The 19,359-nt window shown below is 55.8% G+C and overlaps 1 protein-coding gene across 1 annotated transcript; it reads right to left on the bottom strand.

The window, feature by feature from the left end:
• Nucleotides 1–58: 58 nt before the first annotated feature.
• Nucleotides 59–5,949, bottom strand: AMBP (alpha-1-microglobulin/bikunin precursor). Its single transcript, XM_057384675.1, has 10 exons — nucleotides 5,753–5,949; nucleotides 5,009–5,151; nucleotides 4,658–4,734; nucleotides 4,062–4,175; nucleotides 3,336–3,437; nucleotides 2,672–2,709; nucleotides 1,824–1,902; nucleotides 1,571–1,738; nucleotides 1,242–1,418; nucleotides 59–206 (listed from the first exon to the last, which is right to left on the bottom strand). Exons 1-10 carry the CDS (start codon nucleotides 5,861–5,863, stop codon nucleotides 175–177), a joined length of 1,041 nt encoding a protein of 346 aa, XP_057240658.1. The 5' UTR covers nucleotides 5,864–5,949; the 3' UTR covers nucleotides 59–174.
• Between the last annotated feature and the right edge of the window lie 13,410 nt (nucleotides 5,950–19,359).

Raw genomic sequence — 19,359 nt, 5'->3', positions numbered from 1 at the left:
CCTGCCCCTCCTGCAYCCCCCACCCTGCTCCCCAGCAACTTGAGAATGGACACTGGGCTCTTTGGTGACATTGGAGACATTTATTGCTGGAGGCAYCTGCTGTGCTGCCACAGTGTCCAGCATCATCCTGCGGTACCTCGATGCTGGGTGGCAGCCCCTCATCCTCCGCCTGCATCAGTTTGAGAGATGCAGAAACTCCTCGTCCTCTGCAAGTGGAGAGACACAGCAGGTGATGGACAGACTCCGAGACCCCACAGACGATGGATGCCCTGCCTGCCTCCCATGCTGCAGATGGGGAGCAGTCCAGACCCTCTGTGCTCACCCTCGCTGTCCTACTCCTCGTGTCCCACTACCCATCATGGTGGCATTCATGTGCTTCATATTGCTGGCGGGGATTGCAAAAGATGAGCAATGCCCTAAGACAGGCTCCACCTCCCACCTAAGGAGTCAGAGCATGTCCCCAGCCCCTGCCCTCCTGGAAGCAGGCTCACCCAGGCTGGGTATGGTGGAAGAGCCCCCCAGTCCCCCATCTCTGCAGGAAGGTCTCCTCTGCCASACTCCTGACAGGGGGTCATTGGTTCCCCTGAGGGCTGGGTGCTGCCTGATGTGTCTCCCAGGGAGGTTCAGTAGGGAAACCCCTGCCCTGGTTGGAGCTGGGGGGCCTGGTAGGTGTCACACRCCCCCAGGAACCCTTTGGACAGGTTTTGTCCTTGGCTGGTGCAGGGTTCCCGCACCCCCAAACCTTTCAGCCCAGGGCTGTTGCCTCCACTGCTCTCCACTGTCCCCAACCTGCCTGGGGATGTTCCCCGTTTCCTCAAGACCACACTGAAGTTCAGCCATGGTCTCAGCAYGCCTGCAGCTTGCACAGTTCCCCTGTGCCATACTGTCTGTGGGTTAATGGCCCTATTCCCTATCCAGGACAGATCCCTCCCAGGCATAGCACAAAACCACCCTGCACCCATCATGGCCTCATGACAAACCCATTCCAGCCCCAGGACACACCCATCCTGGATCTGTTCCAACCCAGACTGACCCACCCCAGGCACAGCACAAGAGCCATCCTGACCCCATGACAGACCCAGAGCCATCCTGAACCCATGACAAACCCATCCCAGGCCCATGACAGACCTGTCCTGCACTCATTCAGAGCTAGGAGAGCTCTGTCCCCACCCCAGGCAGAGCCAGTGCAGGACAGGAGGTGGTGCACACTGCTGCCCTGGGGTGGGGGATAAGGGGAGTACCTGTCAGCTGAGGAGCCCCACAGTACTCCTTGCACTCCTTCTCCGAGTAGAACTGGTTCCCATTGCCCTTGCAGCCCCCGTAGCTGAAGGTGATGCACGTGCCCTGGGTCGCATCGAAGGCCCAGCGTGTCACCGGTGCCTGGCAGGGACCTGGGACAATGGGCAGCCTGCAGGCAGCTGCAGGGACAGGGGCTGTGTGAGGCGAGTTCCAGGGATTCCCACACCTCCCACATGGGTGCCAGACACGTGGCATTCAAGGCAATGCTCAGATCCTTTGTGATGCCTCAGCAAAGGCCCCTGCAGTGCCCTGGCCTGGCAGGGACGCTCACCCTCGGTCCTGCACGCCTGTAGACACTCCTTTTCTGAGTAGAAGTTGTTGCCGTTGCCCAGACAGCCTCCGTAGAGGAAGGTTTCACAGGCCATGGAGGAGGAGTTGTAGAAGAAGCGGGAGAGCATCCCGCTGCAGGGCCCGGGGTCCCGGCTCAGCCGGCACAGGTCTGTGGAGCAGAGCACCAGGGGTCAGAGGCAAAAGGGAGTGTGGGACAGGGGGTTCCTGATGCAGCCGCCTCCCCTGGGACCTACCTTCCTTATTGCCAATGTAAGGGGGCAGGGGTCCTGCRGCTGAGCCCTCCTCCGGGGGTAGGACAGCTCTCCGTGCCCTCTGCACCGGCAAGGAAGAACAGAGCTGCCATCAGACCCTGCCTGTGGGASCTGCTGCCCACCCCATTATCTGCAGGGTGGGCTCCAACCCTCCTCCATCCTCCCAGCATGTCTCCAGTCATTGATCTCGGGTCTGTAGCCTGTGATCCCTACTCACCTCAACATCTTCCCAGCCCTGTGCTCTTTCAGGGTGGGGTCTGTGATTACAGATTGTAGATGAAAACACCCAAAGTGCTCCAGTCATCCCCCATGCTGGGGATGTGCCTCAATGGCATGTTACGTGCTCTCGAGTCAACTGGGTTGTTTCTTCTATGGGAGTCCCATTCCCCCCCGAAAATCTGTCTAAAGTCAACCCTGAGAGGCTGGGAGTTGGTGAATGATGGAAGCTGAAGGAGCAGCGGGGTGCTAAGCCTCCCCACCCCTGGAGAAGAGGCCTGGCTGGGACATCCACAGCCAGGCAAGGAACAAGGAAACACCAGAGACATTCACACTGTGAGGAAAATCAGAGTGGGAAAAGGTTTCCACTTGGAAATGAGCTCTTGTACCCACCTGGCCATCAGAACCCTCACCCTGCACCTGCCTTGCCCCCATCCTTGCAGGCAAAGCCCATCAGCAGAGGTGGAAGAGCAAMTCCCAGGATGCTCAGTGGAGCCACTGCCCAACCAATGTGTCCTGCCCGCAGATTCTTCTCCCTGGACACCCAATCTCCAGGGAGTTTGGCTTGGAAGGGATGACTGTGGCCTTCAGAAGGTCCCAGCCAGCCCACTCACCTGGGGAGCATTTTCAGTCTGCTGAGGAATACATTCACCTGGCCCAGAGCAGAAGAAAAGATGAGCAGTGTGAGAGGAGAGGTGTCCTGACAAGCTCACCTCAGTGAGTACAGCACTGTGCACACAGGACCCTGGGCARTGGGACCCCCTCCCAGTTCCACCTGGCATTCTTCCCCTCTGTGCTTTCCACCTCCCACTCACAGAAGCACCACACTTAAATACCCATATCTCCCTTCATCCCCTTGAAATCCCACCCCCAATCCCCCTAAAATCCACAAACACCCTCCCCCCTGTATCGCACTAGCCTCATATCATGCTARCCTCTTCTGCACCCCAGACTGGGCAAGGAGCCTCCCAGGTACTGGCAGCACCAGCCTGGGCACCAATCATGAGTGTCCCAGAGTGTCCCATGCCCTCATCCCAGCACAGTGGTGTGGTTCATTGACCTGACAGCCCAGCACAGATCCCTCTGGCTGGAAGCTGATTCCTCTGGTGGAATCCTGACTGATAGATGGCCTTATTTCCTTTTCATCCCATGCTACCAAAGCACTTGTCTCTATTTCCTCCCTCCTGACCATCCTCCATTTCCCCCGCTTGACAAACCAAGAAGTAACAGATGGAGTGCTCTGGCAGAAGAAGAGGCACATGTCCCATGGGAGGTTACCTCTGTTGGTCAGGATGAAGATGGAGTCCTCAGGGATGCCCATCTCCAGAGCCAGCTGATAGAAAGAGTCAATGAGCTCCTCCCGCAGCTCTGGACTCCTCCCTGGGAAGGAGAACGGGCTGTGAGCAGGGTTGGTGTGGGAAGGGGTTTGCATGCAACCCCCAACCATCACCGAGCTCTGGTGGCTGCAGGCAGGTCCAACAGCAGCCTCCTGGCCTTTCCCACCACAGAATCAGGGAAGCAAAGATCGAGCCCAGCCATTGACATGGTACTGCCACACCCACCCTAAACCATGACCCTAAGCACCACATGTACAAAGTTTTTGAACATTTCGAGGAACAGTGATTTCACCACTTCCCTGGGCAGCCTCTTGTTCTTGACCATCTTTGACCAAGGCCTTGGAATATGTGGGTTTAATATTTCTTAATCATGGAAGACAGCATCTGCTGCCAATGCAGGGCATGCGTTTTCTCTAAGCAGATATCAATACCTTCATCCCAAACACCACGCTGCCTTGGATGTTCGTTGCCTGATGTGGCTTTCACGGAGCCATGAGACTCCTCCTCTGCCAGGCCAAAGATGAGCTGGTCCAAGGCACCATTTCCAAACCCTTGAGGGTCAGGTCCCTAAAGGCCAAGGGAGCYGAGAGACCCTTGGGTGGTGTTTTTGAGCTGTGCTGGCCCACCCCAGAGCTGGCTTGCCCTCAAGTGTCATRGCCAGACATACCATACAGCTTCAGAGTGGTGCTTGGGCCAAAACTGCTTTTCTTCTTCATCAAAATGACAGCATATTCCTCGTAGTTGGTACGGAGCACATAGGACTGGATAGACACATCCCATTCTGGGTGAGACAGAGACACAGGGGTGTCATTCCTGCCCCTCACAGTGAGATGGAGCAGTGTAGGACAGCCCCAAAGCTGAGGGCTGAAATCAGGCATCTAATTAAAGAAAACATGATTTTTGGGAAGCAGACTCAGATAAAGCCATGACTCCCTTTAGGCGCATCAGCCTCTTTGTTGAGGGGATTGGAAGCCAAGGGCTGTGGACAACTGAGATACCACTAACGCTCCTGAAGTGTGGCTGGTGGGAACCTGCCCCAGCCTGGGACCCTGTGGACAGGAGTGACTTGCTGCAACATCTCCTCATCCTGTGGCTATGCAGGGACAGTGCCCAAACAGCCCTTCCCCCCAGCTTTACTCTACACTTTGGCTGGAAATGATCCAAACTGTGTAGTGGCCTTGGGGCCCTGCTCTACTGAACCCCTGAGCCCTCCTCCAGCTGTCCCCAGAGCTGGCCCCCATCTCCCAACCATGCCCAACTCACTGGGGTTGTAGTAGGTGTATTTGCCAGGGGTGCTGGTTTTCTGGTACTCCCCTGAGACTTGTGTGCAGTCACCTTGCCTGGAGGGAGGAAGAAAACAATCAGCTGCTTGGAGGGATTGTTTTCCCTGGTTATGGCATGAAAATAATGTCTGGAGAGTGAGGTCATGGCATCAGACCCTTGAAATCACCCTACCCCAAGGAACTGGGTATTTAAATCCAATCTCTCCCGAGCACCTCCTCAGGGCTCAGATGCCAAATCACCCCCGAGTGTCTCCCAGCTCCTGGGACAGGAAGCACCGGTGGGTGGGGTGGCTTTGGAGGAGGCTCAGGCGTCCCCAGCAGTGTCCCATACCGTAGCCTGGTGCTGGCAGTGCTGATCCGATCCTCGCTGGAGCCAGGCCCCAGCACCAKCGTGCCCATGCTGAACTTCTCCTTGTAGATCGTCATCCATTTGCAGGTCGTGCCAATGGCAATGTCAAACCACTTCCCGTACAACTGCAGGGAGGAGAGAGAAATGTCTCCACCATGAGTCCTCCTCACCAAGATGGGACATCTGATTTTCTGCAAAGCTGAAATGTTCCTGACCCACAGAGAAGCTGGAAGGTGATGATGCAGGGTGCAGAGGCCAGAGCTGCTGCAGGATTTTGGAAGTGTATCAGCACTTCAGTGTTATCAGCAAGATTTTCCTTGGTTTCCTTAATATGAGGCAGGGCTGGAGGCATCAGGCTGGCATTYCCCCATGTGTACTGGTGGGACCCAGCCCTAGGCACAGCCTGTACAAAGACTGGCAGGGGACAGGGCACTTTGTGGGCGATCTCCCAGACAGCCTGCATCCCACAGAAATCCTGCATGCTGAACCACAGACTTCCCACAGGACCCATCTGCCCTGGCACTCGGTCTGCAGCCACCCTGCCTGCAGTTTGCCAGGATTAGCCACACCAAAGRCTGGCATCCAGGGAGTGCCACAATGCCAATGACTGTCCCGCACAGCCTGACATGRGCATGGGCATTACTGCCTTCTTTCTGGAGGAAAATGAAAGAAAGCTTACCCCATCCCCTTTGCCTCCAGAATTAAACGATTATAAGCTGCCATTACCCGTTCAGCCTCAAAATTCTCCTGCACTTGGATGTCCTCATCCTGGTCTCCAACGGGGATTCCGCTGGCCACAGTGAAGAGGAGGAAGGAAAGGAGACCCCAAATAATCATGGCTAGTGGCTTCAGAGTGCTGCTGAGACTGAGCACTCCAGCGGGATCCTGCACTCTGTGCTGTCCCTACTGTGCAGCACTGTGACCTTCAGACCAGGGCCAGTGGGGCTGGCCAGCCTGCGGGGGGGCTGCCGGGGGAGCTGGGGTGTATGATCCAGGGAGCACTGCTGGAGTGCTGGGGGTTTATAGGGATTGGTGTTGGGGTGTATGATCCAGGGAACACTGCTGGAATGCTGGGGGTTTATAGGGATTGGTGTTGGGGTGTATGATCCAGAGAGCACTGCTGGAGGGGTGGGGGTTTATAGGGATTGGTGTTGGGCTGCAGGAGGGGAGATGAGCACCGTTCTAGCCACACCAGGCTGAGCCCCTCACCCTCGCCTGGTCCTGTACCATGCATCCAGGAGCTGTCTTTTTCCTTTGTTCTACATTGGAGTTCACATTCCTGCTCTGTCATCCTATGAAGAGCCCCAGCCCTGATGSACTAGCCCGACCCTGTGGTGAAGACTGAGGAGTGCCCAGCACTCACCCCARACTGTCTAAGTAGTGTCCATGGAGAATAGAGCCTGAATTTCCTGTTCCTCTTTCAGACAGCTTCCAGGCAGTCTCGAGCTGGTGGCCAGATCCAGCTAGATGTGATCCATCCCACAGCTGAGGGTCCCTGGGCCCAGAGGAGCGGGAAGTGCTGGGCCATTCTCAATCCTTCCCAGCACTGTTTGCCTTCGTGGGATGATTAACTGAAGCCAAACAGCCCGAGGCAAACTGCAAACAGAGCAAAGGGCAGGAGYCCCTCTCCAGGTGGCCACGGCCCARTGTTTGTGGAGAAGAGCCAGAGCTGGCGGCACACCGGCAGAAGTCAGCCGGACTTTCACCCTCCGCTCCCCTGCGGTCACTGACAGTCCCTTGGATAAGGACGAGCGGGWGCTGCTGCTCGGGCACGGGAGCTGCGGGGTGCCGGTGGCTCTGGCAGGGACAGCCTGGACATCTCCGCAAACAGATCTTGCTGTCAACATCCCGGAGTGCCAGGACCGCGGGGAGCACGGGACGTGCGGAACAGACGCCTTCTGTAGCCCCTCTCCTCTCCTCTCCTCCCCGCCTGCTCTCTCCGGAGGAGCATCCTCGGCCAGCACAGACCTGGGCTCAGCACAACCCTGGGCTCGGCACGGCCCCGGGCTCAGCACGGCCCCGGGCTCAGTACGGCCCTGGGCTCCAGCCCCCAAGCCCGGGGTCCCTCCCGGGATTCCAGGTGGGGTCCCTGCTGCCCCGCTCCCTCCATCACTAGGTGGCAGCCGGCGGTAAGGAATGACAGCCCCTCTCCGGCGGAGGATCCCCCTGAGCCCCCTTCCTGCGGTCCGGGCACAGACAGGCATCGGGGAAGGCTGTACTTGGAGGGGGCTTGTAAAAGGGAGGGAGAGTGACTTCTTACACGGGCATATAGTGATAGCACAAGGGGCAACTAGTCTAAGCTAAAAGAGGAGAGGTTTGTATCAGATACTAAGAAGAAATTGTTTCCTGTGTTTCCCAGAGAAGCTGTGGCTGCCCCTGGATCCCTGGCAGTGTCCAAGRCCAGGCTGGACAGGGCTTGGAGCAGCCTGGGACCGCGGAAAGTGTCCCTACCCGTGGCAGAGGGTAGGAAAAAATGAGCCTTAAGGTCTCTTCCAGCCCAAACTGCTCAGTGATTAGGTGATTCTATGGCAGGGACAGGCAGTGGGATCCAGCAGTGATGACAGTGGGAACTGTCCCTGTGAGCAGCTGATGTCTGCAATGTGGCCAGTGCTGTCCAGGGCAGCTGGCAGGGAACAGGCAGGGGTCAGTGATGCAGGACAGGCTGCCCACACATTGCCTGCACAGGGAACTGTCCTTCCTGTGGCCCTTGTGCACAGAAATGTCCTGTGAGGGTAAATGTGCCCAAACAGCAACGGACCCAGGTGTGAAAAACACAAGGCATGTCCTACATATCCTCTTTGGGGACCAGTCTGCCTTACTGGGAGCACATGGGCCCTGTGCTGAGACTCAGCTGGGGAGGGAGAAAGGTCTGTGAGGGCATCTGCTGTCCTTCAGTGGCTGCTGCTGAGTACCTCTCCTCYGCTGATGGTGCTCAGGAGATTGGAGGGAGCTGCTCTCTTCCCAAGGATCACAKCTGGGGAAGTCTCAGGCCTGGGCACATCCAGCCTCTCCTTTWCCATACACACGATCACAGCGTGTGCCTGTGACCACTGGCCCATGGGCACTGTCCTTACTGGGACAGCCAGGGAGCTGCTGTACTGGCTGCAAACCTCAACCTGTACCCATTGCCTGTGCTGCTAATGGCCAGAGAAGTGGTGCAGCTTCTCAGCTCCTTGTTCACTTCCTAAAACACACTCATCCTCCTCCCTGAGACTGCGGCTGCATCCGTTCCATGATCTCTGAACAGCTGCTTTCGCAGGGATGGAGAAATCCCTCCAGTGCCACAGAGCTGGGCTGTGATGGAGCCTTTGCAAGGGCATGGCTCCAGAGAGGGGGCTGCTGGCACCCTGGGGTCCACGATCCTGGGCTTTCTGGTCCCATACATGACAGTCCCAGGGAGAAGCAGACAGGACAGGCAGCTCAAGGAGGAACATTCCTGTGGTTTGTACTGTCAGAGAGATGGGGCAGCAGGATCTTGCAGGGAGCCTGTGGGGTGTGAGCAGCTGCCAGTTTGCTAAAGTTTAGAAAATCTTTGTTTTCAGATCAGTTTGGATGTAAACCAAGTGTAGGGAGAAACCACAAGAGAATTGCTGCAAGCCAAATTTCCCTGGCCCCATCAGTGCTGAGAGGTCCCATCTCCAGCAGCCCCACAGGGACTGTGGAGCTGGCACAGGGACAGGACACACAGCAGAACCTGGGATGACACCAGGCACCCCAAGGCCCTGTTCCCTGACTTGGGGCTGGTGGCACATTAGSAGGACCAGGAGTTGGTGTCCAATAGTAGGAAAAGGAGATGCTGACTCTCCTCCTTCCCCACTCCCTGCTGGCTGGGTTGTGGGTCAGAGGAGACATTCCTGCCTGGTCTTTTCACTCTCCTGTTATGAACCTGTTGTCCATAAGGATACAGTCCCTCTCTGAGACTCTTGTTATTTTGTGTCTCCTTCCCCTCCATGTAAGCACACTCTAGACTTTCAAACCTACCATGAAAAGTTTTATATTTTCTCTGCTTTAAACCCACCACGTGTTAGGCCTCTGTGCTCCAGGGTTTGCTGGAGTGTTGCAGTTCCATGCCCATCTTGTCCTCCACCTTCATGATTTTGCAAACCTGTCATGGCCTTTCCCTCTCCAACAGCCTTTCTAGGCCCCTCTCATCTTGGTTATTGCAGAGCAGGTCCAGAGCAAGTGAGCTCCTCTGTCTCCTTCTGGAGATMCCAGCTCACAGTGCCCAAGCTGAGGGGTCACCAAGGTTTTCTGGTTCCAACAAAACACTTTCTATTTGTTCCAAACATCCTTCTTGACCACACAACTTTTTGATGACTTTAGGCTGCTGCTGTGCATTAACCATTCTCTGAAATCACCAGTCAGTGATGGCTCCAGTCTCCTCCTGCCCTCAAGCACCTTTCCTGAGCTCCAGGCTGATGCCCTYCAAATTTCTTTTGCCTTGCAGCATCACCTTCATTCCTCCACACCAGGGCTCACCCATTCTGTCTTTGCCCCTTGGCTTTGTGTGGCCCCTCTGCAACTCTCTGCCATCAACAGCTTTTGGCCATCCAGAAGAGGTCAGTGTCATCCCTGAACTTGAAATTTTTCTGTTCATTCCCTTTTTGGGGCCATGGATGAAGATATCACATATRAAATCGGTCCAACGCTGGCCCCTAGAGACCCCCACTGCTCACTATCTTCCACCCTGAAGAGCTCTATGTGTTACTTCTTATCCTTCCATTCCTGAAAGAACCTTTCTTCTGCTCCCACAGTGAGTTTCTTTAATAACCTTTGGTGTGGTGCCTCATCAGAAGTTTCTGACAATCCAGACAAATGATGTTATCTGGATCCTCTATATTTTAGACAGGGGCCCTGCTTGCAGGATCTTTGCCAGCTTTTCATCAGCTCTGTGTTCAGCCACGTGCTCAGCTCTACAGGCTCTGCAACGACAATCTCCAGTTTTTAGCTCCCAGCACCCCATTTCCACAGCTGAAAGCTCCCCCATCCACCAGCCCATTGCCTGGCTGTCAGGAGTGGTCCCATACACAGCTGTCCTATGGAGAAGTTCTTCTCAGACAGGAGCAAACACCAACTGTTCTGAGCACACAGAATCACAGAATGGTCCAGGCTGGAGGGGGCAAGTGGAGAACATCCAGTCCAACCTCCCTGCTAAAGCAGGTCTCCCTGAAGCAGTCATTCACCATTGAGCCCAAATGGGTTTTGAGCATCTCCTGGAGGGAGGCTCCATAGCCTCTCTGGRACACTGATGCACTCTTGTTCTGTACATCTGGGGCTTCTTCTGTATTAACTTCACATTTTCCAACTCCTCTGAGCAACCTGTTGCAGCACATGTGACAGGCCTGGGGACATCCCCACCACGATGGGGCTAACAGGGGAACACCCAGAGGTCCTTCATGGGCCTTCATTGTCCGAAGGTCCTGTTACACCCTGGGAATCCTTCAGCCCCTMYCTGACTTTCCACCTKTGATGTTTTAARGGCATCACAGAATCACYGAATGTCCTGAGTTGGAAGGGACCCACAAGGACCATGAAGTCCAGCTGCTGGTCCTGCACAAGACAGTCCCAAAAATGTTCTTTCAACCAGCTATAGCAGCTTTTCCAAGGTGTTGTGCACATCTGGTTTTAGTTTTTCATTCTGTTTCCAGCAGARCTGCCGTGTTTTATGGACTTTCCTGTTCAACAAAAGCTTTCTGTATCTGAAGCATTGTCACTCTGTTAACTCTCCCAACAAACCAGGAAAGGGTTGTGGAAACACAAGAGTTTCATTTTGAATTGAGGCATATGTTTTACCCAGATTCTCACACCCTTCAGGTTATGTTTAAGATTTTGGGGTTTAGGATATTTCTGATGATATACCCCATTTCAACACAGTTCTATTTATTGGCATGTACCTGGCCCTCACTGCACTGTTAAACCTGACAGTGCTGTCATTTTTACTATGGGGCCATTCCCCAGGATCCCTTCAGTCCTGTCCCAAGGACTCAAGAGCCAGCCCAGAGCAGCATCTTTGTGGGTTGCAGTTTGTGGGTTTCACCACTTCCTGAGGCTTCCTTGACTGTCCCCACARCCCATCTCTGCATGTCCTCTCAATGCAGCTGGTCTGTACATGGGGGGAGGGATCCCACACCTCCACCCTTGAGCTTGCACGTTCTCTGCTCTCTGCATTTCCAGCTAACTTATTGTTCCTATGGCGGGCAATCTGAATTTTACATGTTTATTATTAGAGACTGGGATTTTCACCGGCAAGTTTTTCACTCACTTTTTCCTACAGCGAYTCACTCTACACACCCCTCCTCCTAACCACACCCCTCCTATGAAGCTGGCACCAGGACATCACTGCACCTCAGTGACATCCATCCCYTGTCTCTTTGTCCTGGTGCCTGATGCCACCCCTCGCTGCCCACTTTTCCATTGCTCCTTGTGCTCTCAGCACTGGTGGGGAAGCATTTCAGTTCTGCCCTTGCTTCTGGGGCCAGCCTCTGCTATCATCAGGGCTCAGTGCCCTTCTCCTCTGCTTTTGGGTTCTCCAAAATATCCATATTATTTTATCCAAAATATTTTGGTTCTCCTCTGAATATCCAGGGTCCAGGTTGCCTCCTAGACAGCTCACTGTGGTGATGCTGCAGGGAAAGTCTCTGCTAGCATTTTATGAGATCTGGCCAAATTAATGTTCTAAAATTGCTGCAGAGTTGTGGCTTTAAAAGAAGGCAGTAAAGATCTGAGGCTAAGGCTGTCTTTGGGGGGGGTGTGATGTGTCCCAGCACCCCTCTGCCCAGGAGCAGCATGTGATGCTTATGCTCTGCAGAGCGTTTCCTCTGTGTGCTCCACAAACCTGCCTCTTCCTCCTCCTGCTCCACCTCCTCCTCCTCTTCCTCCTCTTCCTCCTCTTCCTCCTCCTCCTCCTCCTCCTCCTCATCCTTCTCTTCCCCCCCCCCACTGGATGCTCTTGGCTTAGTGACTCTTCTCCTACCCTGAGGTTTTGAGTTCCCTCACCCCAGCAGCGGCCAAGGGGAATCTCTGGACTTGGGTTGAGGGTGAACACCCCACTTGTGGGACTGGTCAGGAGACCTGCTGGAAGCTTGGTTCATGTGCAGGAGACATCTTCTCTGCTCCAGAGGCTGCCTGGTGTGCCCAGTGCTCCCTACTCTGGGCTTGCCATCCGCATGACAGCTCAGAGAGCAGGCTGGGATGGWGGGAGAGGGTCAGTGAGGTGAAGTGACAGGTTGAGAGAGATCACGTCAATGAGCCCGGAGAGGACTCTAAGAAGACCTTAGAGACCCTTTCAATGTCTAAATGGGCTCCAAGAGAGCTGGAGGACTTKGGACAAGGGCTAGAGTGACAGAACAAGGGGGAATGGCTTCCCACTGCYRGAGGGMAGGGATRGATGGGATATTGGGAAGGAATTGTTCCCTGGGAGGGTGGGSAGGCCCTGGCACAGGGTGCCCAGAGAAGCTGTGGCTGCCCCTGGATCCCTGGCAGTGCCCAAGGCCAGGCTGGACATTRGGGCTKGGAGCAGCCTGGGACAGTGGGAGGTGTCCCTGCCCATGGCAGRGGTGGCACTGGATGGGCTTTAAGGTCCMTTMCAACCTAAACCAATCTTGAATTCTGTGACTTGCAAGAGGACATGATTATGAGGGAAATCTCAGAAGACACCACCTTGTGTCCCATGGGTCATGGAGTGATACTCCTCACACAGGAAAATTGAGTGTTCAGCTAAGGCCAGAACAAAGGGCGAGCCAGGAGGGAGCCAGGGAGGGAAGTGAAACCCAAATCCAGAGGCTGTGACAGTCCCAAATCACGCCATGCTCACAGGAGGCCTGGGGGAGGATCCCCAGAGATGTCCCTGATGGAGGTAGGATGGGTCTGGCTCCATCTGTGGCCCTGATACTTGTGTCCTGTCCCGGTGTGTCCCCCTGGCACTCACCACCCATCAGAGCTGGAGGGCAATAGCCCATCATGGCCTGTGTGTCAAGACTGGTGCTCACCACGTCTGGGCACATGGGATGGCAAGAGGGATGGATGGTAGAGACAGAGGGCAGCTGGGGTGACTGATTCCCACATGTTCCCTGAGACATCCCTGGGGATGCTGTGCGGGCAGAGTTGGAACCCCCGCCTGACTGGGTGGCATTTGGAGCAGCATYTCCAAGCGGACATGTCACATGTGCATCCATCTGGGAGCCGTGCAGCATCCTCTGGGTGTCAGTGCACCGCCAGGTGCCGCCTGTGTGTGCTGAGCTGCCTGATCTCCGTGTCTCCAGCCAGAAGCGTCCACCAGACATCTCCCTGCCCCGAGATGYAGGGACACATCTGCCCACACGGATCTGTCTGCACAGGTCCTCCCTGCCTGAGCCCTCCACCCCAAAACCCCGGAAAATTTTCTCATGCGTGCCTGGGAGGGATGSCACCCTGTCCCGTCCCGGTGCCGCCCTGTGCCCGAGCTGTCTCTTGGCTGCCCGGCCGTGCAGATGCTGCTCCGCCGCGCCGGGTCGCACCCTCCACCCTCACTGCGTCTGCTTTTTGTGTCCCTTCTCGCTGCGGGTCGGGCTCTACCCCGTCCCTCCCGCCCCTCTGCCGCCCGCGCCCCCCAGCGCAGCCCCCACCGGAGCCAGCCACACACACAAGTGAACTTTTCTGCGTTTTCCAGCAATTAAAAAGAATAAAGCAACAGTTGTCTCCAGGCAGGGCATGGATCCTGGTGACCCTGATTTTCTGTGTGGCTGGGCAGGGTGAATGGGGCTATTGAGACACCGATGACTGGCATCTCCACTCCAGAATTGTCTCCCCTTCCAAGTCCCCCTCCCCGCGCTCTCCTCCTCCCTACCCTCCTCCTCGCTTTTAATTTCCTTCCTGCAGAGAGCTGCTCATCCCCTTCCCATTGGCCAAAGGCCTGAAAGGGAATGGAGGAGACAAGGGAAGGATTAAAGACGCTCTGCTTAGGAGCAGGCAGCCTGAATACAAGATGCACCGGCTGGGAAAGAATGGAGGCTTAGTGGGGCACCAGATCAGACCCGCCTCCGCCGCATTCAGCCCGACCTGCATTCCTGCATTGCTAAGCAGGGACCTTTCTCCCCGGCCAACCCCTCRGAGGGACGCGGAGGGACGCACCGGGCTCCGGTCGCACCTGCTGCCCCAGGTAGACCTGCCCGGGATGGCCCCACCACAGCCCTGAGATGCAACCGCAGCAGAGGACAGCAGCACCACGATGCCGGTCCCCTGGGTCAGCCCCTCCAGCCCAGGACACAATGTCCCCAGCCAGCCCTACAGGGATGAAGAGGCAGCTGGAGTAGYCCTTGGACCAGTCTGGGAGCAATGTGGGGCAATTCATGTACCTGGAACGTTCCCAGCCCTCACCCAGCAGAGCTGTGACCCTCATCCTGCGGGGCTGGAGGCACTGGAGCTGAAAGGAAGGCAGAGCCTGCATCAGGATGGGGTCTGTCATACCTGGAGAAGGGCTGGGGCACTGCCAGCCGCAGCCTTGGCAGCAGAGATGGTGCTGCCCCACTGCTTGTTAATCAAGCTGTGCTGTTTCTTAGAAAGCCCCCCAAACCTCACAGTATTCCTTGTCCTTCTCAGCACCTCCCAGGGCCGTGCAGCTCAGGGTGCAGATGGGGCTGCTCTGGGGCAGCTCTGGGACAGGCACATTCCCTGATAGGGTTGGTCCTTGAGAAGGGCTGGAGAAAAGCGAGATGGTGAGTGGGCTTAGGGTCACACTGGTCCCTCAGGGCAATGGTGGACGATAGGCACCTATCACTGACTCATGGAGAGACACACGAGGAGTCTCCCAGGAGCTGGACTGTGGCGTTGGCAGCATCTGGGGGTTYCATGTCCCTCCATGCAAGGTCAGCCCTCCTTGTCCTGTCTCAGGTGAGGCACAAGTGGAAGTGAGTGCCCTGGTCAAGGCATTGTGGCGTGGGTGCCCTCTCCTCTTGGGACTGTCTCTGCCCAAGGACATTCCCTGTAAGCTGGAGCAGCACAGCCCCTGCCTGCTCTTGGCGTGCTGGGTCAATCTGTAGTGTTTGCACACAATGGGAGGGACCTTCTCCATGAATTCAGAATCTGAGGCTGACTCCTGGCCGGAGCTGGTTTCCTCCAGGGGACAGGGGAAAGTTGTTCTCAGAAACCTCTTGGGGTCCCTCCTGACGTTCACTCCAGAGAGCTGATTTCTGGGGRAATACATCCCTGGGGGAGCTCAGAAAGGTCCCAGAGTGAACAAGACTCTCACTGGCCTGAGGAGCCAGTGGTTTGCAGTGAGGAGCAGGGATAGGGTGGGTCAGCCAGGTCCTACAGCCCTGAAACCTTGGTGGTGAAGGCCCCTCAGGGCCCCACAGTGAGGAGCAACTGGGGGAGCTGGGGATCCCATACAGGGACACTCAGGGCACTCCTCACACAGCTCTGGGGTCCTGCACTGCAGGGAAGGGCTCTGAGTTCCTGTGTCCCATGTCACATGCAGTGGTTAACATCATTTTAGGTTTTCTGAGGGTTGTCCCAYGTCTCCCCATTTTCTGTTCTAGATCTCTTGCTGGTCTGGTCCGCCATGCACCCCCAAAGCCGTGCAGCACCTGCAGTGGTCAGGATGAAGCCCTGGTGACCACATAAACATAAATACAGGACCCCAAGGTGGAATATGGCTGAGCTCATGGAGGCAGCTCATTGGGGCAGCTTTGGTCACTATCCAGACTCCTCATAGTCCTGGTGCAGAGCAGGATTCAGACACCAAACGACAGCACTGTGTGGCAGCCGAGATGCTTCAGGCTGCCCAGAACATCTGGGATGGCTCCAGAACATCTGGGATGGTTCCAGAACATCTGGGATGGCTCCAGAACCTGGGGCAGGGGCCAGGCAGGACATGCCAGTGCATCTCAAGCAGTAACATGAGCTTAGGTCTATGTGCTACCATCTTTCCCCTGCTCAGCTTCAATCCTATGTTAAATCCATGATTTCCAAAGATTTTTCAGAATCTGGTACTAAAAGCCCCATCTCCTGGAGTTCTGTGATTTTAACAGAAACTTAGTCCTTGAGAAGAGCATGAAATCATTCCCAGGGCTAAATGTGCATTTCCATCCCAGAAGGCAGAAAAAGAAAATGCTCCCCTATTTTTCCTCCAGAGAAGAGTTTTATCCTTTCAGGCATCCCACCACCAGCCTCAGCAGTTGAGAGGGAGCCCACTGCATATCCACCTCCATCCCTGCCTCTTTCTGCCCAGGGAATGTGATCTGTGGTCATTGCACCAGAAGGCTGCACTGACTTTAGGGAAAAAACAGGCACAATGGGTATGAAATCATCAATTTTGGCCTCTCTGTTACCAGCTTGAGGCACCTGTTGTACCTGGAAGGCACCAGCCATGGTGAGGCAGCTGGTCATTGCCCTGGTGGGCACCATCACAGTGCCCTTGGCTGTGCCTGGCCCTGTCCCTGTCCCTGTCCCTGTCCCTGTCCCTGTCCCTGTCCCTGTCCCTGTCCCTGTCCCCCTCCTCTCCCATCACTGACACTGAGAGACTTGGTGTTGAGGTTTGCCTGGGACAGGTCTCCACCACCCAGACGTGGGTGTCCCCATTGCCCTGTCACCACCATAGGGCTCCCAGCACTGTYAGTGGGTGGGAGTCGTGGGGACCCCCCCTTGCTGCACCCCCAGGCCCCCATGCAGCCCAAACCCCATCCCACAGGAGAAGAGYCCCATGTGAGGAAGAGCCCTGGATCTCGGGGGAAAGGCAACCAGTCTCCTTGCACAGTGCCAGAGGCTTTTGTCCTCCCCTGGCCGAGCGCAGGGGCCAGAGCCGGGCGATTCCCAGCCTGGTGGGGAAGAAGAGCTCTTCCCTTCACCCGGCCCCGATGGAGAGCGACCACGGGGCTTTCTCTTTAATGCAATGCTATGAATACTCGGGGTCTTTCTGCTCACTGTTTAATGGATTTGAATGTGAAAAGGTGGTGGAATTGGGAAGCATGGAAGAGAGGGGGGAGGCCAGGCCTCTTTGTTCGGGGATGCTGCACTAGACTTGGATTTATTTAGCATTTGGAGGGCTCTGGGGTCTTTCTCTCCTCCCCAGCCCTGCAAAGGCTCGCTCCCTTTTCTGCCTCATGCTTATTAGCATAGCAGCTGCTCGAGAGAGGGGCTAGGCAGGAGAAAAGGATCGAGGCGTCCGGGAAATGAATAGGAGGGGAAAAAAATAGCTTAAAAGAACAGAGGCTTTGAATGAGGGGGAGCAGTGAGTGGAAAACGGGATGGGGGCGGCTCAGAGTTGTCACCATGTAGCTGTGAATGTGAGCAGGGTGAAATGTGGGGACCCGCTGGGGTTGGGCTCCCTGTCTGGGCGCTGTKCTGGGGGTCGAGCCAGGGCTGCCCYGTGGCCCCCAGCTCCTGGGCACAGGCTGCTGAGCCAGCACCTTCCTGTATGCCCAGCCCAGCTTCTTCGGGCCACTGGGTGGCCCAGGCCCATGAAGTTSGGGTTGGTGTCTCCCATCTGTGACCTCCAAATCAAAGTATCCAGTGAGAGACCCAATGTCACAGCACCCGCTGTGCCCAGGGGTGCTGGAGACCCAACTCCCCTCCAAGGGGCAGACTGGGGCAAGGGGTGGGGCACCCAGGGAAACCTGCAGGGCACACTGCAACCAGGACCAGCTCCTCCACCCACTCCTGGGAAAGCCCTCAGCCACTGGGTGACTGAGAGTTTTGGGCATAATTAGAGAAAATCAGGAGTTTAGGGAGCTGCCATCCAGCTCCTGCCCTGTCTCACCAACACTGAGACATCAGTATAGTACAGGRCAGGAAACCTGAGAGAGGGCTGGGCACATTCAGAATCCATTTGTGGAACTGTATTTGTGTGTGAGAACATTGCTGRGGACTGGACATGGGTGCAAAGGTATTTTTCTGGAAAAAACAAAAACAGAGGTTGCAGTCTAGGGGTGAGAGGAGGCTGCAGAGCTGCCGCTTCCAGGCAGAGGCTCTCCTTGGTTGCAGAATTCATTTGAGGCCAGGATCTGCTCATTGTGCTGCCATTTCAGAGCACAAACCATCCATCTCAGGCTCCGTGTGAAGGCTCAGACTCAGCTGCCCCTCAAATGCATCACAGCAGAGCCACTGGTTGCTGGCCAGCCAATGTCCCCTCTGTCCATGTCCTCTGCAGTCAATGCTGTGCAAGGCTCTGCTCTCTGGGCACACCCTGCACTGCTCCTTGCTCATGCCTGGCTCCTCTATGCCTCACTGAGCAGGGGTCAGCAAAGCCACAGCCATCCTGCTGGGACAAACACACCCAGGGTTGGGGAATTTTCCCCTTCTGGGGACTCTCTTCCTAAAAAGAGCCAGGATGACACCACCAGCTCAGCTGGGCCAAGATCTGACATCACCTAATGGTGCTGCTGGAGGTGCTGCTGTCCTTGGCCTGCCCTCAGASTCTTCTCCCAGCCACAGAACACTCTTGGAGTCGAGCTGAATGAGGAGTTTCTAATTAAAAGAGTTGTCCCAACCATTCCCCACCCCATCATCCCTCCCACTGTCCAGCTTTGCCTCTCTCCATTCTTCTATCAATCCCTTACCCCCCCCATCCCATCAGGCCTTTATTCCCCATCCCTCCCAGCCAGCCCCTCTGCCCACATTCTTCCACCCCTCCATGTCCCCAGTGATCCTCCTCAGTCCCCCTGCCACCCCTCAATCCATCCAACCAAGCATCCTCTACCCTTAAGGACCCAAACCCCATCCACCATCCTCCCYAAAACCAGCCAACACCAGGATGTTACCCTGCTTGACCATTTCTTCTCAGGAAGAGAAACCTGTTAACAAAAAAAAAGCCAAAAATTCCACTCTACCTGCTGGTGTCAGTGTCCCACACAGAATGAGACTCAGAGGCCACCTCTCAAGAGTGTGCTTGGGGTGGCAGCTGAAACGGCAGCCGAGGAGTTTCTGGGAGGAGAAGAAAGGTGTTTCTTCTTCCTGCACACYGGACCAGCCTCATTCCCTGGGATCCTTGCTGCACCAAGGAGAAATGGGAGCTGCTGATACAWCCCAGCCTGGGAGCATCCTGGGGAGGACAGTCTCCCAAGCATGGGGGTCTGTAGAGTGCCAGTGGTTTTAGGGCATGGGAGATGGCACTGAAAATCCCATGCTCATCTCATGGCAGGATGTGAACCTTGTGAACATCCCAAGAAGAGCCCAAATYGACTCCATGACACAGGAATGGGGTGGCCTGGGATGGATATGGGGGACACAGAACCTCTGCACCCAGTCCCAGCACCAAATACTGCGGCAGCTTTGGGTCAGTAGCAAAAACAGGTAAAAACCATGAGCTCTCCTGTCCTGCATGATGTGCTGAGGGCTCTGGTGCCACTGACCATCCATCC

The sequence above is a fragment of the Malurus melanocephalus genome, unplaced genomic scaffold, assembly GCF_030028575.1.
Source record: "Malurus melanocephalus ecotype Western Australia unplaced genomic scaffold, MMel_1.1 scaffold_731, whole genome shotgun sequence".
Classification (NCBI taxonomy): Eukaryota; Metazoa; Chordata; class Aves; order Passeriformes; family Maluridae; genus Malurus; species Malurus melanocephalus.
Note: the sequence above shows the minus strand (reverse complement) of the source record. Positions and strands in the feature narration are given on the sequence as shown.